General features: G+C 39.5%; 1 protein-coding gene across 1 annotated transcript in view; it reads right to left on the bottom strand.

Moving 5' to 3' along the window:
* VPS36 (vacuolar protein sorting 36 homolog) overlaps window positions 1-25,874 on the bottom strand; it is a 46,581-nt gene extending 20,707 nt beyond the window's left edge. The window contains 6 exon segments of the mRNA XM_020969968.2: window positions 4,786-4,872; window positions 5,839-5,928; window positions 8,317-8,431; window positions 14,087-14,157; window positions 17,730-17,798; window positions 25,668-25,874. Coding sequence (XP_020825627.1) covers window positions 4,786-4,872; window positions 5,839-5,928; window positions 8,317-8,431; window positions 14,087-14,157; window positions 17,730-17,798; window positions 25,668-25,763 — 528 coding nt within the window. The 5' untranslated portion in view covers window positions 25,764-25,874.
* Between the last annotated feature and the right edge of the window lie 915 nt (window positions 25,875-26,789).

The raw sequence follows: 26,789 nt of genomic DNA, 5'->3' as shown, positions 1-26,789 counted from the left end.
GGATTCCCCCACGAAGACTTTATCGGAAAGAATGGACAAGAGTCACCCAGATTTAAAAGGAATGGGTGGGTTGCAGTCTGCACTAATGGAGGAAGTCTTCAGAGCAATGAGATCACAGATTTCATCAAAGTATCAAAAAAACTGAAAATGCACACTAAATATAGAAGAGCACATAAATTTCACTAAATCCTAGTGTTCTAAAAATCAGAAGAAACTTTTAGAATCATCTAAACCAATTCTGACCTAAAACAGACAACCCCTCTACGGTATCTTTCAATGGATGTATAGCCCACAAATGTTATTTCTCACTTAACTACCAGCATGTCTTTAAAAAAATTATTCTGAGTATATTTTTAAAAAATAATTAAACTGCAGTAAGTTTATGGCCATTTCTGTATATGTAGAACATTGTCCATCTACCAAAAGGACTTTACTAAATGAATAGTGTTCTATAAAATTCTTCTGACCACCAAGGGCAGTCCTGGAAACAAAGGGGAATATGCACACACCTAACAGGAATTTCCTCAGATAAACAAAGGCTAAAATGCTGGATTCTTATCAGCAACAAACAGCAGATGCAGGAAACCTTTTGTGGGAAACTCTGGGCACCAGCTCTGAAATTAAGTCATTTCTAACACTGAAAGTCAGGGGCAAACTAAAAGTCATGCCTTTTCTTTGAACATATAACACACACACACACAAATAGATTCCACACACAAAAACTTTGGAAATACAAAGTACTAACAGGGTTCTTTTCTTAACACCAAAGAAAGATAAAATGAACAAGATAATATGTTTATTTATGTATCAAATTACTTTATTAATAATGTTATATCTTCACTTGGAAAAATATTATCTATTCCATCTAAATACTAGTAAATCCATAAGGAAGGCATACATATAAATGTAAATCACTTCTAAATTATAAATATTTAGAGTTGGAAGGTCCCTTAGAGGTAATCTAGTTTGATCCCATTTTAGAGCTGAGGAAATTAAGGCCCCAAAAGATGAAATGGCCTGTCCAAGGCCACAGAGCCAGCAAGTGGCAGAGCTGGAAACTGATCTGAAGTCCTCTGACACAGCATCCAGTTCTCTTTCCCTTAGCCATTACAAACTAAAAATAGATTTAAAATTGCTGTAAGGTATTTTAGTAAATACCTAAATTATTTAAAGTAATTATGAAAAGATAAATGAAAGCTTCTTGGTTTCTACCTCTCTCATTCCTTTAATATTTAAAGTCACCTCTCCTTTAAAGTGAGTGAGAGAACTTTGCCCCACTTTCAAGTAAAAGCAATTTACCCATTTAATCATGCTAACTATTCGTTAGAACCTGACTGTACGTTCAAGAATAGTTACTGACCCATATTGGTAAGAGGGGATTTCCTTACTGGAACTGCCCTAAACCTGTGAAATCACGGGTGCAGATCAAATCTCTCCCCATTCCCTCCTCCCCCAAAAAAAGACAAAACAAAAAATAAATTAAAAAACTGAAAAATCAGGTTCTAACGGACAGTTAGCATGATTAAGTGGGCATCATTTCTCTGAGGTTTATAGTGACTAGACTCAAAGACCATGGGTTCATGCTAACTAGCCAAGGCAGCACACTGTAGTGAAATGAATGCTGAAATAAGAGCTAAAAGACCTGCAGCCTAGTCTCATATCTGCCACATTAGCTGTGTGATTCTGGGCAAGTCACTTATCCTTGTACATTCCTGATTTCCTCAGCTGAAGAAATCCTCAATTTCAACTACAAATAGGTGAATCATAATACCTGCGGCTCCCCCTTCCCCCATTCTAAGGTTATTATGAGGACTTGAAAGCACTCCCTAAATTGTCGATTTTATACAAATAAAATATTATTACAATTAGTGTTAATTTTATGATGGAATCCAAAAGATTTCACCACCAATAGAAGACAAAAATGGTCCAAAATACTAAATCATTTAAATAAAACCTTTTCTAGTTTTACTTTTAAAATTGGGCTACAACAGAATCTCTAAAAGCTGGATATTGACAAGGAAACATGTTCCCTAGGATACTTTCTGTTTCAGAAGATACTGTCCTAGATGGATTAATCTGACATCCTAAATAGCATAAGTGTAAGTACATCTGGGGAGCCAAGGTCTTCATGAATAGACTTCTTTGCAAACAGAGAGTATCTCATTTATAGTATTTGTACTCTCAGCACCTAGCACAGGCCTGGCACAGAGCAGGAACTTCATACTTTGTCTATTCAAAAAGATCTTCAATGAGACAGAGAGAGAGAGAGAGAGAGAGAGAGAGAGACTATAAAGAATCTTGGAAATAGGGAATTTTACAAGGACTTCTTAGTGAATCTGTTGCTACAAGCAATGATCTGGTTATAAAATCTAGCAGCTCCTAGGGGGCTTGAAGAAAATCTGTTTGAAAGTGACTAGCCTGCCAAGGGGCCTATTGATGCCAACATAAAGAATATGCTAATGTAAACGCATCTGTCTTTCAACTTCCAGATCTGAATATCTCTGTATTCGAGCTACAGAGTTCCTCTGTGCCTGGAATGCCTTCTCCCACATCTCTGTCAGTTATAATCCTACCCATTTTCAAGGCCCAATTCAAATGCCAGTTAGCCTTCCTTGGTACTCCCTGAATTAAAATTCCTCCTTCCTATAAATTCTCATGGTACCTTGCACCTTTTGTTCACTTTCACACTCTACTTTGTATCATATTTATTTGTATGTATGTCTAAGTCTCCCTACTAGGGCAAGAATTGTGTTTTATTTACCTTCACCTCCCCTGTCAAGTATCCATAGCACAGGACTTGCTCAATAAATACATGTTGTAATAAACTGACTTCCCAACCTAAGACGCAAAAAATTAATCAGTGGAATCAGCATGAATAAAATAAAATCTCTATCTTCTACACTTTATTCACTATTAGAAATTTCCTTCAAGAGCACCACAAAAAATTTCAGAGGTCATGGAGAGTCCAGGCACAGAAACCAAGTAGTGATGTTATCTACAACTGGACTGAAATTTTTCTAGCTGGCAAGTTCTTTTAAGAGGAAGTAAGACTTAGTATGCATTGTCATTTTCATTCATATGTGATATAAAAAAAAAAAACTATGGAGCCAGGCAGCATAGCGGATAGAGCACAGGACTTTTAAATCTAGCCTCAGACATTTATTAGCTATGCCCCTAGGAAAAGGCATTTAATTACACTGTGTTTCAGTCTACTCATGTAAAATGTAAAATGGAGGAATTCACAGCACCTACCCCACAAGATTATTGTAGTGATCAAATTAAATTAACATATGTAAAGTGCTCTGCAAACCTTAAAGCACTATAAAAATGCTATTACTACTACTTCTGTCATTGTTATTGAGCACATTTATAACTGAGGTAGAGCAGGTGGGCATGCCATATTCTGAAATGAAAAATAACAGAGAGATAAAGCCAGCAGTACATAAGTACCCAAAGACAATAAAAGGATAAGTAGAACTCTAGGAATTTTGGTAGATTCCCTAGAGAGGATTTATGGAACAATAGGGCAATAATTACATAGAAGGAGGAGCAGATGAGTTGTGGCAAAACCATTATGCAATAATTAGCGGTAGGCTTCAAAAGAGACAAAGGTAAAAAATTTATTTAAGGATGATAGTATCAGACTAAGCAACTACCCTGTAAGCCCAGAGGCCAATAAAATCCTCTTTATAATACCTTTTCTATTTTGGTATTTGTTTGAAAATTATGAGATCAGATTAGGGCACAAAAGTAAACCTAGCTTAATGAAGTATACAGATCAAATCTCAGTATAACAAAAAATACTAGGTTTCCAAGTCTGAGCAAATGGTTCATTTATTCCTAAAATTCAACACAACAAAGTTAACCAAAAAACAAGATAATTTGGATAGTCCCAGGAAGTCAGTCACAATGGAATCTGATTTGTCAAAGTTTGAGATTTCCAAGGCAGAGTAAGTACAAAATGAAGTACAAAAGGCATTAGGTAATCACCTTCCTCAGACTTAACCACAAATTGAACACTGAGATTTTGCCTATATGTTAAGTAACCACTAACCACCATCTAACTTTAGAATTATGGGGCATATGCTAAACAGTTATTTGTGAGTTGTTTCATTATTTTAGACTTTGACATTTTAATGTTGTATACTTTTGGTGACTTACAGAAGTACTAGCTGAAAATGGAATTAATTTGTTCAAAATTATTAGAGAAGATTTCTTTTAATTGTATCACATAGGAATCAAAGATCATTTATCTATATTAAGCATGGAAAACTACACATAATCTTAGCTATATCAACTAAGCATATAATTTAATGCATGTTTAGTTTTGTTAGATAAGATTCTTTTTAAATTTTTGTTTCTATGGTTTCTTCTACATGATGAACCTCTCTTCAGACATCTCGTTTGGTATCCCCCATTACCAACAACCCAAACTTGTGAGATGTGTTGCTAGGGTTGGTACTGGAATTTTTCCTCCAGGTTAAGTCAACTGACCTGAAAGAAGAGTTAATGCTTGGAACCTTTTACTCAAAAGCACAGCTCTAACCAGTTAAGTTAAAACTTCAAAAGGAGTAGATCTGTCTTCCTTCACTTCTTTCTGAAAAAAGTGTTGGGTTAAATCATACCTGCCTAAGATAAAGAGATGTAGTAAAAGGAGAGGTGACTTTATGCACCTACATACATGGCAGTTTATAGGATAATATGAATCGTAGGTGTATCTAAAAACAACGATGAATGCATATAGGCTCAAAGGAAAAGGTGACCTGAAAGCAGAGCAATAATTACCTCGGAAATGTTTTTGTCAGTTTCTTTTCTCTTTTCTTCTAGCTTCCTTTCAATTCCTACAATTCCTACAGCCCTTATTCTTCCTGGCTGAAAAACAAAAACATATAGGATTCAGGAAGGAAATTTCAGACCTTTTTCACCCACCACACTTTGTTTCCAGTAGAGGAAAAGGGTCTACAAAGAAGCAAAGTAAAACCATGAATGAGGCTGTCAACAGAGTGTACTCTTTCATCCAACTTCCTTTCAAAACATCCCCTTATCAGATGGCTGAATAGCAGTACTCTCTAAATCCTTAGAGAAAAAAACTAAGTATAAATAAAAGTAGATATTTACCTCTATATTTTTAGGTACGTTATCAAAACTTCCAACTTTACCCCCATGTTTCTATTACTTATAACTCTTTGTTGGGTGTGGTATCGTAAGAAGAACACTAGAGTGGAAGTCAGGAAGATTTCAAAATCCACCTCCAAAACTGACTGTGTCAGCATGAACAAGTCAGCTAATTTCTCTGAGTCAGTTTCCCCATCTGTAAAATACCTGTAACATCTACCTCACAAGACTGCTATGAGGATCAAAAGAAATAACACAAAGTGCTTTGCAAACACTAAAGCCAAAACCACATATAAATGTCAGTAATTACTATTATCATTATCTGAACTCACAGTCTAATACATACAAGATTTTTAATGAAGTCTCCACTGGGCCTCAAACTGTCAGCTGTCTTTTGCCATTGTGGTAATTACAGAAGCAATTTTCTAGTATGAATATCTCTATATAATCACAGTGATTAATTTAGAGCTTGACAAGTTCCCTTCTATATAAGATTCTTTCTGAAGTAATCTTTTTCTAGGCATCAAAGAAAATCTATTTTTTAAAAGAAAATAAAGTTGTCTATTTCCACTAGGCTACATATAACTGTACTTTTTATCATGAATCATTTGGAAGAAAAAATGTCTTTGCTCCTGGACAGTTCTGCTTCTAACATGTATTATTCCATTTGTGATTATATAGAAAAGTATAAAATTAGAAAATGTCAATGGTTTAAAAAAATACCTCTTGTCCACTCTTCCTTTGCATTACTTGGGACACTGGCATATTCTCCCATCTTCTGTGAGTCATTTCTTCTGATAAACGCCTATAAAACTGTGTAAATAAGTAAAGGTGAGATCAATCTGTAGAACGCTTCTATGTCATTACTTAAAATATCTTCATTCTGTTACGATAGCTAGACACTACTTCATTCACTTTGCATGGTGCTCTCATAAATAATTCCTTTCTGAGGGCACCAGCAGAAAGAGGAACTAGCTGCTTATACAAGGTGATCCACTCTCAACAAAAATGTCCTAAATTACAGAGATCACTTACAAAAACCATTTCATTTGCCTACTAAGTGCTCTGTATTAAAGTGAATGTAATGTCAGAAATAATGTACAACCATTTTTCAAAAAAGGAATTAAAAGTAATGTAGCTAGTTAAAATACGAGGCAGGAATCAGACACCAAAGACTCCTATTTTTGCAAAAAGGAAATGGTGACTTTTAGCTACACTAACAACTTCAGTCACTCAGTATTTACTTAGTATCTATTGTGCACTAACTGCTCTAAAGAGATAAAAAAAGAGGGGCATGAAAAAGATAACAAGAGAAATAAAAAAAATGCAAAATGACCTGTTAATGCTTTTAAAGCAATACACCAACAATTACACATCAATGTAGTATAAGTTTATTAAACACCAAGGGCACAAAAAGTCAAAGAAATTAGGACATCTGGGTGGGGGTTAATCAAGAAAGACTTTGCAGAAGTGTGCTTTGGTAACATCTTTGAAGAATAATTGCTTCTCCAGAAACTGTGAACTGTGTTCTTGAGAATCAGTCTGCCAAAGAGCTCTAGGTGAGTGTGCATGCAGACCTGTGTATATATGTATGTACACCTATTCAGCCACACATGCATCAGTGTGTATCTATATCTACTTATAGTTATGGTCCTTTCACCAAGACATTATAAAGGTTTTCTACTCTACTCTTTTGTACTCACTGTACTTTTCAATGCCTCTTCAATTCAACTACTTATTTTGCCAATGACAGCTTTTAACACTTTTTAATAGTAAACTAAAGGCCCAATTGAAAGAAATTACCAACCTCTAGCCCCTCTTTTCGACCATCACTGCTTCATGCCTCCCACTTTCACTGTAACCTTAACCTGATTAAATCTACTCTGTCAGAGACCTGGTGGCAATAAAGGACATGCCCTTGCATCTAGTTTTGTCCTATAATTTATTCTGAGCTCTCTTGGGCTGGTGAAGTGACAAGTGGTATAAACCACTACCAACAGATGATTCTTTGAACATGCTCAGGCTAGACTGTAATATACCAAAGAGGATGGAACTGGCAGGAGGAAAACCTGAGGTTCAAACTCATCTCTACCACACATAGCTGTTGTGTTGCTGGGTGAGCCACGTGTTGTAAAGAACTGACACTTGCAACTCCATACCCAAGTCTCTCAACTCCATTAGAGTCAGTTGTCAATAAGTATTTATTAAGCATCAGAGATTCAAAGAAAGGCACCTATTCTCAAGGTGCTCACAATCTAATGGGGTGGTTCTAAGAGCGTTCCAGGTGTGGGGGACAGCCAGTAAAAACGCCATGAGCCAGGAGATAACTGTCTTGTTCGAGGAACAGCAAGGAGGCCTACATCACTGGATCTAAGAGCATGTTTTTTGGAGGGGGAGAGGCAAATGTTGGTCAGTCGTTTCAGTCGTGTCTGACTCTTCATGACCCCACTGAGGTTTTCTTGACAAAGATACCGGAGTGGTTTGTCATTTCCTTCTCCAGCTCATTTTATGGATGAGGAAACTGGGGCAAAGAGGGTTAAGTGATTTGCCCAGGGTCACAGAGCTAGAAAGTGTAAGAGGCCAGATTTGAAATCAAGAAGATGAGTCTTCCTGACTCCAGGCCTGGCACTCTATCCACTGAGCTACCTAGTTGCCTGTGGGTGCGTGTGTAAGGTGTGATAAGAATGTTGGGAGGCGGAAAGCAGGTTAGAAAGAGCTTTGAACACCAAACAGAGGATTTTATATTTGATTGTGAAGGTAATAGGAGTCACTGGAGTTTATTTGGGCAGAGGAGGTGACATGATCAGACCTGTACTTTAGGAATATCACTTCGATAGATGAATGGACAATGGACTGAAGTCAAGAGAGACTCATGGTGGTACTGCAGTTCTGCACAGAAAAGAATAATGTTGTGCCACAAGCAAAAAATATTCAAGAAACACTGTTCTAAACCTTAAAATGACATATAAGCATTGGCTATTATTATTACCTGGCCTTTGTCACAATTAGTTCTTTGCACATTACAATACAGAGAAATGGATAATTATTATTAGTGTAAAAAACAATATAAAAAGATCTTTAAAACAATCATGAAGGGGGAATGGCACACTGTACAATGTTAGATTCTAGCATGTGAGAGGCACTTATATGAAAAACAATGACATGTATACTTTTAATCAAACTGACTCTACAAGAACTTACCTCAATCTGGCCATGCTCTTTGAAAGAAAGTTTGATGTAGGAGCTCTTGCTGCTTTGGAAAGGGCCAGGCTCTTTGTTGGAAGAAGCTGGGTGAAGATGAATCACTATTTTGGCACTAAAGAAAGAACACTCATTAAATACACCATTGCCTTTAATAATACCTCCAATTCTGTTCTGACTAACATTGGGTATATTTCGGATCACTTCTTACAAAAGTTCAATATGAGAAAAGCCCAGGAGAAAAAGTGACTTCATCTATAAATTTAGTGTTAATGAGCAGATATGAATGCCATTCAAATGCAAACTTGTAACATAAAAATCAAAAGATTCCAAGAAAATGTCTATAATCTATAGATTAAATAAGACATTTTTAGGAAATAAAGTCGAAATGAGGTTGCTATACTTTAGGTGGTGCTTATTCAGGGTTTTCCATTTGTAAAAGCATCCCTAGAGGTTATACAAAATTACCTTTAACTTCTGCCAAAGCATACTACCTTAGCTAAGTGGAAACAAACTCGTTTCATTAATAAGACATTAACTTATCTGTATAAAACCAGCCAGCTGACATTTTATTAAAATACATCCAAAACTAATATTTTACACCATCACTTATGGGAAAACACCACTTCATCAACAACATGATGTAGAAAGATACCTCATAACAAAAACAACTCTGGAAACATTATTGCTTTGTTATTAAAAAAGACCACAAAAAATGGATCATAATGATCAGGAAAGTGATCCACACCTCTAGTTTACAGCCCTGTAATTCCTTTCTCCTTCAGTAAAGTCTACTCCAATGCTCCACTGAGATATGGAGGTAACCCTGGGCTCTCAGAGGTTAAGCCAACACAGAACAAGCTCTGGCAGGTCCTTCCTACAGGCAAGCTGGGAAAATGTCAAGTGCAAGCCTTCAAAAAGACTTTATTTCTACTAGTTCCCAACCTAATAAAGCATGGAGAACCATATTACCAAAAGGGTAATGAATTTTTTGAGCCAGGGCAATCCATGAAATTGTCTCCTAAGGCACAGAGGAGCTGTGATCACTATTGGTGGAAAGAATACCCAATGAAAAAATCAGAGATCTTTTGATGTACTGAATTATAATTCTTTTTTTAAAGAGTATTTGACTAAAAACGGTCCAATTGCGCAACTATTTCTTTACTGGACACGATAACTGGATCAGACCCCATCTACACAACTGCCCATAAAGCTGTCTGAAAAACACCAGACAACTGAACTTATTGAGTAAACATCACACTGTGCACCTACTTGTAGTGTCAAGCATTTTAGTGGTGTCAATGAAGACTATGTAAAATATTCTGGCACTCTATGTGATTGTGCACAATTTATTTAATCCCTACAATCCTTGGTTTTCTCATCTGTAAAATGGAAATATATCACCTGTACCAACTACCTCAAATGGTTATTATAATGATCAAATGAGATAACATATGCAAAGCAGAATGCAACTTTTAAAGCCCTATTTGTTAACGGTTTGATTATTAGTTGGGTCCAGACTTGTAATGATTCTCAGAACTGCTGAGTTCTGAGAGGAAAACTAGAAAGAAAAAACTGGGCAGGAACAATTATAGTCATAGTCTGAAATCATTCATCTAGCAAGGCACCAAAGCCACAGCCATAGGAATCAGAGCCAGGCTGGCTCTGACTGGACAAAAGCATTAGGAGTTTCTAAAAAACAACTGAGCTAATCATCTCCTGCTGTAGCTGCAGGATATGCCAAAGGCCACGAGGAGGAGCAGGGGAGAGAAAACTAGACAACCTGAATGGTGTGCCTGGAAGGACCATAAGAGTGGGCCTAAAGAGAACAGTTCAACAGTTAACATAGGGGAATGACTGATTTTTTGCCCTTCATTGGAGATATCTGAAAAGCAGACAATAATTTGACAGTAAAAAGTGATACATAAGTTCCATGGTTTGGATTTCCCTTCAACATGGCAGAAGGATAATTCTTTAACCTCAGAGTCTTTTCACACACCATTTTTTTATCCTCATTTTAAAAATTAATGTAATATTTCCCCAAATATACATGTAAAAACAATTTTAACATTCTTTTTTTCAAATTTTGAGTTCTAAATTCTCTCCCTCCTCTCACCCCCTCATTGAGAAGGCAAGCAATTTGACATAGGTTATACAACACACAACTTTTTATCATTTCATTAAACAAGGAGAGAAGAGATAAGCAAGAATAATAAAAAGCTAAAGGTCCGATGTATATAACTATTCTACAACATAATCCTTCTAACAGGTTGACTCAAGGATCCTAGCCATGATGGATGCCAACACAGGAGGCAGACTAGCCTACCCAATTGTCCCATACCTACTCCTATTGTCACACCAGACAGAACAGTGATCAAGAAATCTACAGAGAAACTAAACTATAATAGGTGATTTCTTCCACCTCAGAAACACACAGAAAGGTAACATGAAAGAAGGTTGCGAAAAAAGACAATGTCAGGACACAGAAGCCTCTCAGCATGACCAAAGATGGACAGAGAGACACATCTAGCCTGCATGGCTCCGTGTTCAAAGGCAGCAAAAGTGCATATGATTCCTTTGAGAAAACCCAGAGAAGAGACCAAGGGAGTGCAGTGTCACAGGCACTGACCAAAGCACTAGAACCAAGAAATCCCAGGGCCCAGGGGCTCCGAGGTCCCAAATATTCTGTCCTAAGACACCAGTGAGAGCTCTTATTATCTAATGCTCTGAAACTCAGAGATCCAGGGGAAGGGTATAAAGGGCTTCAAACACTAAACAGAAGATTTCATAATGGATCCTGGAGGTAAGCTCTGTGAGTCAGGCTTGGAGAGGGAGTTAAATGGTCAGATATGGTTTTAGGAAGATCACTTAGGCAACTGAGTGGAGGATGGTTTAGAGTAAGAAAACAGTAAGGTATGAACAAGGAAGGTTATGGCAACAGTCTAGATGTGACATGATGAGGGTCTGCACCTAGGGGGAGGCTGTGAGATGAGACAAAAGGAGAATAAGACAAAAGATGATGTGATGGTACAAACAAGCCTTGGTACCAGGCTGGATATGGGGGGAGGGGAGGAAAGGGAGTCAAGAACGACATTAAGGTTGTGAACCTGGGAAACTAGGAGTATGATAGTATACTAGACAACAATAGGGAAGTTCAGAAGTGGAGAGGATTTTGGGGAAAAGATAACAAGTTGTGTTTTGGACATGTTGCATTTGAAATGTCTACAGGACATCCAATTTAAGATGTCTAACAGTTGGTGATAACAGGCAGTCTTGGCAGTGGTACATTATTTGTCATGTTGGCCTTCTTGTTACCTTTTTTGGCTTTGGAATGTGCCACAGCTTTTTTGATCATTTCTTTGATGCGAAAAGCATCCTTTGGTTACCAGTTAAATTGAGGTGGACATTCTTTCCCCAATTTTGCAACATTGTTAATTTACAAATCTAGACTTGAAGAATTAAGGACTGAGAAATGACCAATATCTTAAACCATCTGCAACAAAAGCGAACCTAAAAGACGTGGCCAACTGAATCCGGGTCCTTTTCAGTCAGAAATCCTCTGCTGCACATTTTGTTTAAGTGTTACTGTTTCTGCCTATTACTGTCAGAAACACCAACAGTGCAACCTGTGCAACTGGAAAATCTTGCCTTTTTTTTTTAAGAACACTTTGCTAAAAATAACAAAACAATACAAAACCTACCACCACCCACAAACAAAACAAAACAAAGAGACAAACTGTGTGTTATGCACTTATCAAAATGCACTAATGGGTACTCTGAATTTAATTCCACTGACATCTGCAGAAGGCAGCAGGAAAACAGAAAGTCCTACTTCTTCTCTAGAAAATAGATTCTGGAGGTCATGAGAGAGTTTGGGGTTAGGGAAGTAGATCTAATAAGCATCTCCAAAGACATGATAACTGAATACACAGAAGACAATGAGATCATCAGGTGAAACGGAAGAGAAGAAGAAGAGAAGAGGATCCAGGACAGAACCTGGAAGATCCCCACAGTCAGTGGTAAGGAGATAAATCTGCATAAAGGTACAACAAGAGAGACTGAAGAATGTTCAGACAGGCAGCAGGAGAACCAAGAGAAAGCAGTGTTATAAGAAGTAGAGAGGAGAGAATATCCAGGAGAAGACGGTGATTGACAGTACCAAAGGCTGCAAAGGTCCAGGAAGAAAAGGACTGAGCAATTAAGAGATCATAGGTAACTATGGAGAGAAGTTTCGAATGAATGCTGAGATCAGAAGCCAGAATGCAGACAGGAAGTAGAAGGGTCAACAGAAATGGCTTTCATAAGGAATTTAAGCATGAAAGGGAAGAGAGATAAAGGATGATGGTTAATGGGAATGACTGTAGTGAGTGACAGTTTTTTAATGATGGGGGAGATATGGAAAGCATGTTTGCAGGCAGCACAGAGGCAATCAGCAGACAGGATCTGAAAATAAACGAGGTGGGCATAATAATCTGCTGAAGAAGACAGGATGGGATGCTATCACTTGTGCACATAGAAGGGCTTGCCTTGGCATCTTTTCATGCAAGAAACTGGAGAAGAGCAAGAGAATGGGGTAAGACATCTGAGATGAGGAGCAAAGAAGAAGAGAGCGAGTTCAAAGCAAACAGGTTTCCATATTTTCAGGAAGTATGAGGCAATCTTCAGCTGAGAGGAGTGGAGGAGGGGAAGCTACAGGAGGTGTGAAGAGGGATGAACAGGTCTGGTCTATCCCACTGTGGTGAGTGGGACAGTGACTTCATTAGGGAGCTATAAAAGGATGCTTGCTGCAGTGAGGGCCCCGAATGTATACACAAATTGGTAGTGGATCCAGTAAGCACAGTTTCACGCTTTTCTTCAGCTTCATTCAGCAGGATGTAAACAGGAACAAAGGGAACAGAAGTCAGGATGACGACAAACCACAGAGGGAAGGGTTGTAAGGCAGACAGGAAGACAGAATGATAACAGATTATGATCTGATCAAGAAAGTTCAAAGTTCATGAACTTGTAAGTGGAATGAATACTTGTGGGTGAGGGCAAGATCAAGGGTATGACCAGCTCTTTAGTTAGCTGAGGTGGAATGGAGGTTAAGTAGGTCATGGGGAATAAGTAGACTGAAGAACCAGGAAGTCAGGGAGCCCTCAAGCTCATGCTTTCAAAAACAGAATCTAAACTTGTTGCCATTGGTTATATTTGGTCATCTGATGTTATCTGAACCAATGATTTCACTTACAGTAGCCTAAGGAATAAAAAATGAGGAGCAAACCTTATAATCAGCTACAAGGAGAAGACATTTAGGTATATCATCTTTCCTTATGTACTTTTATAGCTTATACGTAAGTTTTAAGATACTTTAAGATGTTATTTCATGTCAAGAAGTATAGAAAAATAGCATATTCAGGACCCCCCAACCAATGTCATGGAGCTAATTTACATAGAACCAAAATGCTACAATGATAATAAAATAATAATACTACTAATAATGGCTAGCATTTATGTAGTGCTTTAAGGTCAACAAAGCACTTTACACATATCTCATTTGAGGCTCACAATACCCTGGAAGGCCAAAGCTATTATAATCTCCATTTTACAGATCAGGAAACTGAGGCAGATAGCGCAGTGTGAAGCTGGATTTGTACTCCAGTCTTCCTGTTCCAAGTCCTGCAGTCTGAGTCAACTAGCTGCAATTCGTGATGCCATAACATGAAATCAACCATCAAGGAGAGAAGCTTAATAAAAACATATTCAACAACAGGATCATATAAAATCTTACCTTTTTCCGATACCAGCTGCTTGTTCTTCAATGAATACAATTTGGGAAAGAGGAATACCAATGCAACATTCCTATAGCATAATCAATACAAAATAAAAGAGTGAGATTTCAGTGGGTACTTTGCTTTACAGCATTCAGTACTCAGTGTCTACTAAGCATCTATACAGCTACCCTGGGCCACCTTGCTAACATTACTAATTGCACACTAAGCAGCATATGCCATTCTACTCTGAACAGAGCTCTGTAGGGGGAGGGAGAGACCAACCCAAAGACAAAGTAGAAACCTGCCATGTTCCCTTAGGTGATGGCAGTAGAAGTTACCAAAGCAATTCCTTAGGCTAGTTCCTTCAGAATCAAGACTAATTTTATTTGATTTATATAAAAACCTAAGTCCTCGACACAGAAAAACAGTATAAATACAGAACACAACGATAATAGAAAAGAAACAAGAAAATCTGAAGATAGTGAAGATAGAGTGAAGGGATCTAGGTTCTATATTAGTTCCACTACTGTAAACAAGGACTATAAAGCAATTAGGTAACAAAACAAAGTAGTAACAATTAAATAGCAAGGTGAGGGGTAGACACAACAAAAGTTACAGAAGTTTAGAACAAAGAGAAATCAATGATTAATAAAACCAGTTCTTGATTGTTAATGCCAACGTCCCTACTAAACATTTTTGAGAGTTTTTAACCAGCAAACTTCTTACTACTGCTTAAGTCCATCTTTTCAATAGCAATGCTCTGATGGTACCTGGCTGTAATCTGGAATACCAAAGAGTTAAAGACCCATGGTGAGCATGAGTAGGCTTTGAATTATCAAGGACATGCAAGGCCAGAATAGAAGGTGGACCAGTAACGGAGTAAGGATGAGAAGCCAGATGGACAGACAGGCTCTGTGGTCATTATGTATCCCTAAGATACCAAAAAAAAAAAAAATCTCCCACCATGCCTTGAGTAGAAATTAAAATAAGTAAAATTTTAAAATCATCAAAATAAGTTTAACTAACAATTTAACCTCTTCTTTTTTACCTCCCCCCCCCAGTAAGAAAATGCAGACAACAGAAGAAAACAGGAGAGAATGAGTAATCCACAATTTGAATAATGCATCTTTGAATAAGAAGAGTCAAAAACATCAGGGAATCTTAGAGTTGTAAGAAACTGCAAAGGTCATCTAATCAGAGACTCCCTAATGAAAGGGCCCTCTGTGCAAGAAGACAATCCTTTTATTCTTCCCTAACTGATTTATTAAATCATTGACTGGAGAAGTTATTGCTAAAGTTCCCCTGAAGACTGTGCTTCTTTACTGAGAAAATGGAGACCATCCAAAGTAAATTAATTCTTCCATTTATCTCAAAACCCCTTAACATCATCTCCAACTTGCAATTTCTGACCAAGTGGTGACCCTTCTCTCTGCCAAGGCCAAATCCTCAATGTGCTTGCTTCATTTGATCCTCTACATCTTTTCCAACAGACCACATCCTTAATCATCCCCGTTCTGAAATCTTCAACCTTTCCCTATCAACTAGTTCCTTCCCTATTGCCTCCAAATACGCTCAAGCCTTATCCATCCTTAAAAATCTTTCACTACATCCTACCATTCTGAGGCTATGTCTCCTCTCTTTCTTAGCCAAACACCATGAAAAAATTGTCTACACTCACATGCCCACTTTCTCTCTTCTTACTCAGTCCTCAACCTTTTGCAATATGACCTCTAGCCTCATCATTGCTCTCTCTGAAGTTGCCAATGATCTCTTAATTACCAAAAATGATGGCTTTTTTTTCCTCAGTCCTAATCTCTTGACCTATCTGCTGCATTTGACACTGCTGCCACCCTCTTGTCCTAAATACTCTTTTCTTTCTGGGTTTTTGTTGTTTCCTGGTTTCCCCTCCTATGTGACCAATGTTTACTTCGCTAGTTCATAATCTATATCATACCCCCCAAACTGTGGGTGTTTCCCAAGATTCTTTCCTAAGCCTTCTTATTTTTTTCCTTAGTAACCTCATAAGATCCCATGGATTTAACTATCCTCTCTATGCAGATGATCCCGGAAGTATATATGTAGCCCTGGTCTCTTCCCAGGTTGAGTCCCACACCTTTAACTGCCTACTAGGCATTTCAAACACTATGCCCTGAAGGTATTTTAAATTCAACATGTCCAAAATTAAACTCATTATTTTTCTTCCAAGTCTGTCTGAGGTACCATCATCCTTCTAGTATCCTAGGTTTATGTCCGTGGCATTTATATCCATGGCATAACTCTTTATTTTCCTTTACCTCACATGTCTATTAGTTGGCAAATCTTGCCAATTCAACCTTCACAACATGTCTCACATCCAACCCCTTATCTTTACTCACATAGCCACCACATTAGCTCAGGCCCTCATCTCCTCTCATTGAGAATACGGCAACAGCTGATCCTAACCAGCCTCCCTGCCTTAAGTGTCTCTTCATTCTAGTCTATCCCACTTACACACCACTGACAAAGACGTGACCACATGATTGCCCTGCTTAGTCTGCTCCAGTGGCTTCCTACTGCCTCTAAAATAAAATAGAAACTCCTCTGCTTAGTTCTGAAAGCCCTGCATAACTTGGCTTCTACCTATCTGTCCATGAAGTATTTTAAGCTCCTCACATTTAAAGTATTACATGAAACTCTGAAGAGTTTAAAGACAAAAGTCTTTAAAAATGGGAAAATTTCTCATCTTGCTGGGTTAACTCAAATCTATGTGGTACTTTAAGGCTTACAAAGTACTTTCCTGATAATTATACTACTAGACAGGCATTGCAATGATCATTATTCCCACTTTACAAATGAAGAAACAGAGGGCCAGAGAAAGTAAGTGGCTTGTCTCTGTCATCCAACTAGTTAAGGCACTGATTCAGCACCTCCTTTGTGCCAAGCCCAGAACTAGATCTCAAACACAAGGGATATTCTAATCCCAAGACTAGAAGGCCCCCTACAGTAGGGGAAAAGAATGCAATTGATAATCCCTCGAAGTTATTACAAGAAAGGCCTCCTTTTATCTATCTTACTCTCTATTTACAGGAATGAGAAGAGACAGGCATTCTTGTTTTGTGCCCTTACTACTAAGGAGAAAACCATTTTCCAACACATATGTGGTAATATTGTGCCCCATGTATCAAGAGGCAATGCAGTTCTAATAGAGGGTTATGACCAGGGTGAAGAATTGGAAAGCTTCCATGACTCTTCCTAATTTCTACAAAAGATCCAACTAGTAGGCCAGCTAGGTGGCACAGTGGATAGAGCACCAGCCCTGGAGTCTGGAGGTCCTGAGTTCAAATCCGGCCTCAAACACATAAGACTTACTAGCTGTGTGACCCCAGGCAAATCGCTTAACTCCATTGCCTAGCCAATTAAAAAAAAATCTTAACAAAAAAAAAAAAGATCCAACTAGATCAGTCTCTTCTGGAGTTGAACGAAAGGAAATAAGAGCAGGCAACAAAATTCTCTGTTAGCCTCTCTCTAATCCAATTCCCTCAGGAATGTCATATGAGATATGATCCCAACAGGCTAAAGATGAAGAAATATTAATATATCTCTATATACTTTAACCACCGGGAGAAAAAAGTTTCAGGTAGGTCAGTCACGTAAGAACACATGAAAAAAATGTAAACTTACATGATTTTTATGATCTCTCCAGATGAGGCGGTGTGTACTGAGGAGAAGGACTCCAGCATCAAATTTTATCTAGAAAGAAGCATCACATGATATTCACTGATGGTACTGAGAATTGTCAGAATCCTCTTTTACCTAATTACCTAGTAATATACTCAAATACTCAACTGGATCTGTCATCTAATCAATTCAGGAGTTCTTTCTTTCCATGCCTGCCCACTCTGTACAACTACATTTGTCCAGGTTCTCCCCAAAATTTACCACAGGGGTCCACTACAGATAGGCTTTTGACCATGGTGATCCATTTCTATATTCAAGTTAATTAATACTATGCTTTATTATTACACTATAAGTACTTCAGAAATAGTTTACCACAAATTCTGCATAGGGAACACTGTTAACTATTGAATAAGATAAGAATAAAAGACAAAAATGCCTGCGCATACATATATACATACAGACATATTCTCCTGTTGGTCACTGTTCCTGTATCAGACAATTTTCTTAACTTCTTTTTTTTAAGTAAACTTGTTGGGGAATCCCTTATTGGGAAGTGATTGTGCTATAAAAAAACCTTTTAAAAAGTAAAATAAAAACTTTAAAAAATTCAAATAACATGCTTATGTGCTGTTAATTTACATGCTGGTACATGCTCAACAGCATGCAAGATAAATGGGGGAAGAGAAGAAGGCATTCAAAGTAAAAAGAATAGACTGAGCAGAGGAGGCAGGAAAATACTGGTCATCTATGGAGGATATAGAGTAGTCTAATTATACTGAGTAGTCTAGTTTGACTGGATCATAGAGCATATGGAGGAGAGAAGAATGAGATGATTAGGAAGAAGGATGGTGCCAGAACAGAGGATGGATACTCTGGAGTGCTGGTTAGATAACTACAAACATTATTCAATAGACAAGAGGAAGCTACGACAGATTTCTGAAGAGAGCAATGACTTGACCAGATGTATGTATAAGGAAGATTGGCAGCATTGTGAAGAACAAATTGGAAATGAGAGAACAAAGTTTGGAAAAAGTATTGCAAAGGTATTACAACAGTAGCAGTCCAATAATAGACTAAAATAGTCCAGACTCATGACAAGAGTATGAACTGAGGTGCTAACTGTAGGAGTATAGGAGGGGAGAGATGTGACAAATATTAGAGAGGCAAGACTGACAGAACTTTTAAAGTGGTAAGAAGTGAGTCAGAAGGAAGAGTCAAAGAAAATAGAAAGGATTAAAACATGGAAAACTAGGGAGCTAACAGTGCCACTGAGGGGCATGGTGAAGTGAGAAGGAATGGGCTTTGGAGAAAAGCTAATAATTCAATTCCATGTACATTCATTAAGCACCTACTACATGCCACACATGGGGCTATGAACTGGAGATACAGAGACAAAAAGGAAACAGTTTCTGCCCTCAAGGAGCTTACCTTCTAAGTGTCAAGATAAAACAGAACAAAATTTACCTGACTTGTAGCAGGTAATTAATAAACGTGTGTGGATTGATTAAATACATGTACTAAATAAATACTCAATAATTTTAAGAGGGAAAGAGAATTAGTAACAATGGAGGGAGAGGGATGTAAGGGTTATCAAGAGAGATCTTGTGTAGGTGGCACCTGAATCTAAACCATGCCTCATACAAAGCTAAAGGGTCTATGAGACAGATACATGAGGAAGGTCTATGAGATATATATGTCAAACATGAGAGGGAGGAAGGGAGGAGGCAGAGGAGAGAGAAGAGGGCTTGAGGGGAGGGAGGAAGGGGGGGAGAGGGAGAGGGGGAGGGAGAAAGAGAAAGAGAAAGAGAGAGTGAATATGTGTGTCTGGGGAGGTCCAGGGGGTACAATATGATATACAAAGCTGGAAAGGTGAGTGGAAGGCTAAAGATTTTATATTCTATCACAGAGGTGACAGACAGCCATCAAAAATTTTTTACATGGTCGCATATGTGTATTAAGAATACTAATTTGGCATTTGATCAAATGAGTTACTATGTTAAGTCCTTTGCAAAGCTTAAGCTGTGTGAAGGATGGATTGGGAAGGTAAGAGACTGGAACTAAGAGACTGTGAAGGCAGAGATGAGAGAGAAGAGTATCTTTCAAGAGGAACAGCAAGTGGGCCAGGATAGCTGGATTGTAGAGGGCACGGACGGGAATAAAATCTAAGACTAGAAAGGCAGGAAAGGACCATGTTATGAAGAGCTTTACATGCCAAGTAGAAGACTTTATAGTTGATGTGGGAGGTAATAGGGAGTCATTGGAGTTTACTGAGTAGGAGAATAACATGGCCTATGCCCAATTTAGGAAAATCACTTTGGCAGCTACATGGAGAATGGATTGGAACAGGAAGAGACCTGAGGCAGGGTTAAGGTGATTGCAGCAGTTCAGGAGAGAAGTGATAAGGGCTTGAAATAATGTGGTGGCTGTGTAAGTGAAGAGAAGGGGACATCGACAGGAGATGTTACAGAGAAAAGAATGACAAAATCTGGCAATGGACTGAATATGTGGAGTGAGGAAGAGCAAGGAGTCAAAAATGACCCTGAAGTTGCAGGACTGGATGACTGGAAGGATGCTAGTGTCCTCAAAAGGGACAGGGAAATTTGGAATAAGGGAGGTTTGGGGATGGGGTGGGGATAATGAATTGTTCTGGACATGTTGCCTTTGAGATATCCACAAGACATCACTTTGTGATGTCCAAAAGACAGCTGGTAATGCCAGATTAGAGCTCAAGGGAGACTAGAACTAGACAGAGACTTGGAAACTATATGAATAGAGATGACAACTGAACCATGGCATCTGATGGGATAACAAAGTGAAATAATACAGAGGGAAAAGAAGTGAAGGCCCAGGACAGAGCCCTGAGGTACACCCACAATTAGTGGGTGTCACATGAATGAAGAATCAGCAAAGGAGACTGAGACTGAGAAGTGGCCAGACAGGTAAAAAGAGAACCAGGCAGGTCATGAAAATCTAGACAGCAGAGAGTATGAAGGAGAAGGTGATGGACAGAGTCAAAAGTTGCAGAGAGCTCAAGAAAGATGAGAGTTGAGAAAAGGCCATTTGGAGATCATCAATAAAAGGAGTAACTCCTTGGGGGGTAGAAGGACTCTGACAAATGATAATGATGGAAGTAAAATTTTTCAAGCTAACTAGAACTGGCCAATAGTTGTTTATACGCTTCCTCCTGGCTAATCTATAAACATGACACTCCATCTCCTTGCTCTAGGCATTTTCTCTGGCTATCCCCCATGTCTCTTCTTCACCTACTGCCTTCCCTGGCTTCCTTCAAGTCCCAACTAAAATCCCTTCTTCAACAGGAAGCTGTTTCCAATTCCTCTTAATGACAGGGCCTTCCCTCCCTTTCCTTTTTATCCTGTATTTTAGACTTTTCTTCCAGAAAGTCTGAATCCTAGTTTGTCCAGAGTGTTTTATCTTAATGTGCAAATGCTTTACCCGGCTTTATTTCAGGATAATTTTGAGGATATATAACTAACTAAGCTTCTGTTTCTCTACAATTCATGCTCAGCTTTTTTATGCCATGGGAATGTCAAAATTTATGTCAAGGATTTCACTTAAATGAAACTCCCCCCACTAATGCAGAGTAACTTGTCTATATTTTGCAGTTGAGGCTTGCCTAAAACATAGTGATGAGGATTTGAACAGTCAACTAGTGTCAGAGACAGGATTTGAACTCATTTATTCTTGACTTTCTGTCCACGAGGCCATGAGGAAAAAATGTAAACTATAAAGAGTAGTAAAAAAGAGTAGTAGAAAAGGTCAATTTCTACTGACATGAAGAGGTGCAGTAGAGAGAGCACTGGGCCGGGAGTGAGGAGGAATCGAGTTCAAATCTAGCCTCAGACACTTAATAGCTGTGTGAACCTCAGCAGGTCACTTAACCTTTGTTTGCCTCAGTTTCCTCAACTGTAAATTGGGAATAATAATAGCACCTATTTCACAGGGCTGTGAGAATCAAATATAATATTTGAAAAGCATCTTACACACAGTATATACTTAACAAATGCTTGATCCTTTCCCTTCCCTTACCAAAACTGCACTGGCATGGTGGAAATAGCATTAGATTTCAAATGAGAAACCCAGGTTTAAATTTCGGCTCCAATATTGACTAGCTATATGAGTGTAGACAAGCCACTTAATCTTTCTCAGCCTCAATTTCCTATTTGTAAATTGGAGAAAATACACTACCTATACCCGTCAGTCAATAAACATTTATTAAGCTCTTTCTATGTGCTAGGCCAAGGGTGGGGAACCTGGGGCCTCGAGGCCATGTGTGGCCTTCTAGGTCCTTGGGTGCAGCCTTTTGACTGAGTCCAAGTTTTACAGAACAAGTCCTTTCATTAAGAGGATTTGTTCTGTAAAGTTTGGATTCAGTCAAAGGACCACAGTTGAGGACCTAGAGGGCCACAGGTTCCCCACCTCTGTGCTAGGTACTGTGCTCAGCACTGGGGATACAAAAAGAGGCAAAAGGCAGTACCTGCCCTCAACAAGCTCATAATCTAATGGAGGAGACAATAAGCAAACAAATATATAAAAACAATTTTATGTAGAGGATAAATAGGAAATAATTAACAGAAGAAAGACACTGCAATTAACAGAGATTGTGAAAGGTTTCCTGTCGAAGATAGGATTTAGTTGAGACCTAAAGGAAGCCAGGGGAGGCAGTAGGCAGAGTAAGTGGGAGAATGCTCTAGCTACAGCAAAGTTGGAGTGTCTTACTTGTGGTTCCACCAGCAGGCCAGTGTCACTGGATTAAAAAGTAAGGTATAAGAAGACTCACAAGGAAGATGTATATATCTTAAAGCACTATATGTAAGTAAACTATCACTCTTTCACTGAGCTAAGTAGATATTTTATGATTAATAGCAATTTTTCAAATAATCATTTCCATTTTCTGCTTTAATAAGTATAGTCCCACTGATGCTGAGTGAAGTGAGCAGAACCACAACCAGGAGCACATTGTACACGGTAATAGCCACGTTGTGCAATGACTAACGTTGATAGACTTAGCCCCTTCTCAGTAATGCAAGGATCTAAGACATCTCCAAAAGTCTCATGATGGAAAATGCTATCTACATCTAAAGAAAGAACTATGGAGTTTGAATGCAGATCAAAGCACACTATTTGCTATTTTTTTTCTTCTGTTTTGTTTCCTCTTTCTTGTGGTTCCTCCTATTGGTTCTAATTCTTCCTTACAACATGACTAATGTGAAAAAAAAAAAAGGCTGGAAGGTCACCTAGTTCAACTTCTTCATTTTACAGGTGGGATTCAAATCTAGGGTGGAAAACAAGGCACTCTTTCAAATGGACTCTGTAGTGAAACAGTGGCAATCAATGAAACAAGAATAAAGCTCCTTTGGTCCCTGACTCCAAAGGAACAACCCCTAGGCTCTAGATTAAAGTATTCTCTTGTGAATTCAAGGTCTATCTAATGTGAATCCATAGGACAAAAGTTCTTACCTTTCTGAAGAGGAAAGCCCTTACCAGCTAACTCTCCACTCCCCAACACTAAATCACCTCCCCCATGCTATATATCTTATGCTATAGGTACTTACATTTTCAATATAATTAAATAAAATGTAAATAAATGTAAGTAAAATGTAAGCAAATAAAAATTAATACTGATTTTTTTTAAAGTATAGTCCCAGCACTAATGCATTGTTGGTGTAGCTGTGAACTGCTCCAACTATTCTGGAGAGCAATTTGGAACTATGCCCAAAGGGCAATCAAAACTGTGATACTTTGATCCAGCAATACCACTACTAGGTAGGTCTGTATCCCAAAGAGATCAAAAAAGAAGGCAAAGGTTGTATGAAAATATTTATAGCAGCTCTTTTTGTGGTGGCAAAGAACTGGAAATTGAAAGGACACCCATCAATTGGGGAATGGCTGAACAAGTTGTGGCAAATGAATGTAATGGAATATTACTGTGCTATAAGCAATGGTAAGCAGGCAGATTGCAGAAAAACCTGTAAAGACTTACATGGACTGATGCAAATGGAAGTAAGCAGAACCAGAAGAATACTGTACACATAATAACAACATTGTACAATGATTAACTGAATGACTTAGCCATTCTCAGGAGTACCATGATCTAAGACAATTCAAATGATTAATGAGGAAAAATGCTATTCACATCCAGAAAAAGAAGTGATGGAGTCTAAAACGCAGATTGAAGCATATTATTTTCACTTTATTTTTTTCATGGTTTTTTATCTCTTTTGTTCTGTTTCTTCTTTCACAACATGACTAATATGGAAACGTTTTACATGACTGCAGTTACATAACCCTATATCAAATTGCTTATCATCTTAGGGAGGTGGGACGTGAGGGAGAGAAGATGAAATTTGGAACACGAAATTTTTAAATGAATGTTAAAATTTGTCTTTACACGTAATTGGAAAAAATAAAACAGTTTTAAAAAAAGTACAGTCCCAGGGACAAACTTCAACTTCAAATAATCACTGGGTCAGATGACTCCATAATGACCCCTTGCTCATTCATAAGAACAAAAAGGAGATGGGGAATAGGCATACTATGTAATTAATGTATATGAAATGATGTTACCATTAATACTAACATTCTAAAAAGTATGGCAGCACCAGTCCATTAGTATTATTTTGGCAGGTTAGAGAAGAAGCACTAATAATCGGTGGAGGCTGAAAACAGAACACTACAGTGAAAAACCATCTGCTTTAGTATAGAACCTGCCCCTTGGGGAGTATTCTAAGTGTAGTGGGCTGAAGAAGCCAATGAATGTTGCTAAGCATTCAAGGAATAGAAAGAACTCATTAAACCATTTTCCTTACGGTAACTATTTGATCTCATCTTCCTTGGAAGAATCACATAATCTACCTTGTAGAATATTTTTGTCCCTTCTCTTTCCTCCTCCTTCAATAGATTATGAACTCCTTGGAAGTTGGAACTCTTTTTTTTTTTTTAAATAATTGTATCTTGGGTATAGCAGGCACTTAAAAGTTTGAACGACCTGACTTGTTCCAGAAAAAGGAGGAAGGGGAGAGTTGATGAAATTGGCTTTGGCTAATGAGGCACAAGCACCATCAATATTAAGGTGTGTTAACACAAGCGTAATTAACCAGAGGCAGCCGGAAGGAGCAGCAGCCAGAGACTCAAGTGTGTTATCCTTAAGGAAATGACTGACCACATCTTCGGCTCTCTAGCCTCACCTCCGCTTTTCTGCTTTAGTAGCAAAGGGACAGGAGAGGAGAAGCAGAGGAGAAGAGGCAGAAATGGAAGGAAGCGAAAGAAGGGAGGAGGGAGAGAAAGGAGGGAGGAAAATAAAGAAGGGGCAGACAGAAGAGAGGAGGAAGTAAAGGAAGGGGGCAGAAAAGAGGGAAGGAACAGGGGAAGGGGAGGAAAGGAAAGGAGAGAGGAAAAGAAGGAGAAAGGGAATTAAAGAGGAGGAAAGGAAGGAGGCGGAAAGGAGGAAGGAAAAAAGATGAACATAAAAGAGAGGAAAGGAAGAGAAAAAGGAAGAAGGAAGACATGGAAAAGGAGGAGGGGAGGAAAGAGGGGAGGGAAGGAAGGGGGACGGCGGGGGGGGAGGGAAGAGAGAGACGACCGCACCGGCCGTGCAGGGGAGGGTCGGGAGCGCGGGTCTGGAGCCGGAAGGGCCACCGCCAGCATTCAGAGGTCGCGGAACCAGGCTGGGGCGGCCGGGAATCCGGGGGTGCGCAGGGGGCGCCGGGCTCACAATGGCCAGAAAGCTCGGGGCGGGGCGGCGCCTCCCCCCGGTTCCTCCGCTCGGGGGGCCCAAGGCTCCTGAGGACCCCCTTCGGGGGCAGCGAGGCGAGCGCCGCAGGGCAGCCCGAGCCCCGGCCGCCTCCCCGCCGGCTCCCCGGCCAGGCCTCCCGCGGCCGAGCGCCGCCCTGGCCGCCCGCCCGCCCCGCGGCGGCCGCGCACCTTCTCCTCGCCGTCGTAGATGCGGACCCCGCGCTGCTGAATCACCAGCGTCTCGTTGATCTCCAGGAGGCCGTTCGTCCACACGAACCGGTCCATGACCCGCCGCCGCCTCCGCAGTTCCGGGCCCGGCCCAGCCTCTGCCCTCTCGCTTTCTCCCCGGCCGCGGAGCCGCCAGCCCGGCCGCCTCCCGCACTGCGAGGGCGTGGCGCCCCCTGGCGGCCTGGCTGCTCCCCGGGAGCCGCAGCGCGGGGGCGGGGCGGGGCCGGCTGCGAGCTGGCTGCGGGGAGCCCCGGGGCGAGGGGGCGAGAAGGGGGTCCTTCCCGACCAGCTGCTCGGCAGCTACTTGACTCTGCCCGGCCAAGGGGCAGTTCCCAGCTTCCATATAGTAGCTAAAGGTGGGGGGCGCAGGGGAAAATAATCATGGCCACTGACATTTTAGAATGTTTTATTTTTTCCCAATTAACAGAAATCTAGCCCCACCCTCAGAAAGAGAGAAAAAAAAGCTAGCCAGCCCTTGTACCAAATATATGTATTCAAGCAGCACAAATTCTGGTATTGGCCATGTCCAAAAAATGGCTCATTCTGCACTGAGTCCACCACCTGGATGTCAGGTAGTTGGTTCATTATTGGTCCTGTAGAATCATGGGTGGTCACTAAGGTTGAGCAAAGTTTTTAAGCCAAAAGTCGTCTGCCTTTATCTGTTCTTACTACAGATTATTCTGGTTCTGCTCACTTCCCTCAGCATCAATTCATAGAAGTCTTCCCAGGCTTCTAATAACAGACATTTACATAATGCTTTAAGGTTTGCAAAACTTAAAGCACACGATTTCATCTAAGCCTCACAATCACCTAATGAAGAGGTGCTACAGGGTACAGTTATTTTTCAGATAAGGAAATCTCAGGTTCAGATACTGTGTTCCATAAGTTGTATTTCTAAGGGGACTATTATTGATACTGGCAGGACTATCAGTAAAAGCTTATAGTTAACAAAGCTTTGTTCGTTTCACTTACAGAGAAGCTAATTTTTAATTCTAGAGCTTGCAAACAATACTTTGTGAAAGTGTGGCCAGTAATTAATAACTGAGGAAACAATCTGAGCAAAAGAAATTTATTGGCTAGGCA

This window comes from Phascolarctos cinereus, unplaced genomic scaffold, assembly GCF_003287225.1.
Source record: "Phascolarctos cinereus isolate Bilbo 61053 unplaced genomic scaffold, phaCin_HiC Scaffold_726;HRSCAF=1367, whole genome shotgun sequence".
NCBI classification, from domain to species: Eukaryota; Metazoa; Chordata; class Mammalia; order Diprotodontia; family Phascolarctidae; genus Phascolarctos; species Phascolarctos cinereus.
Note: the sequence above shows the minus strand (reverse complement) of the source record. Positions and strands in the feature narration are given on the sequence as shown.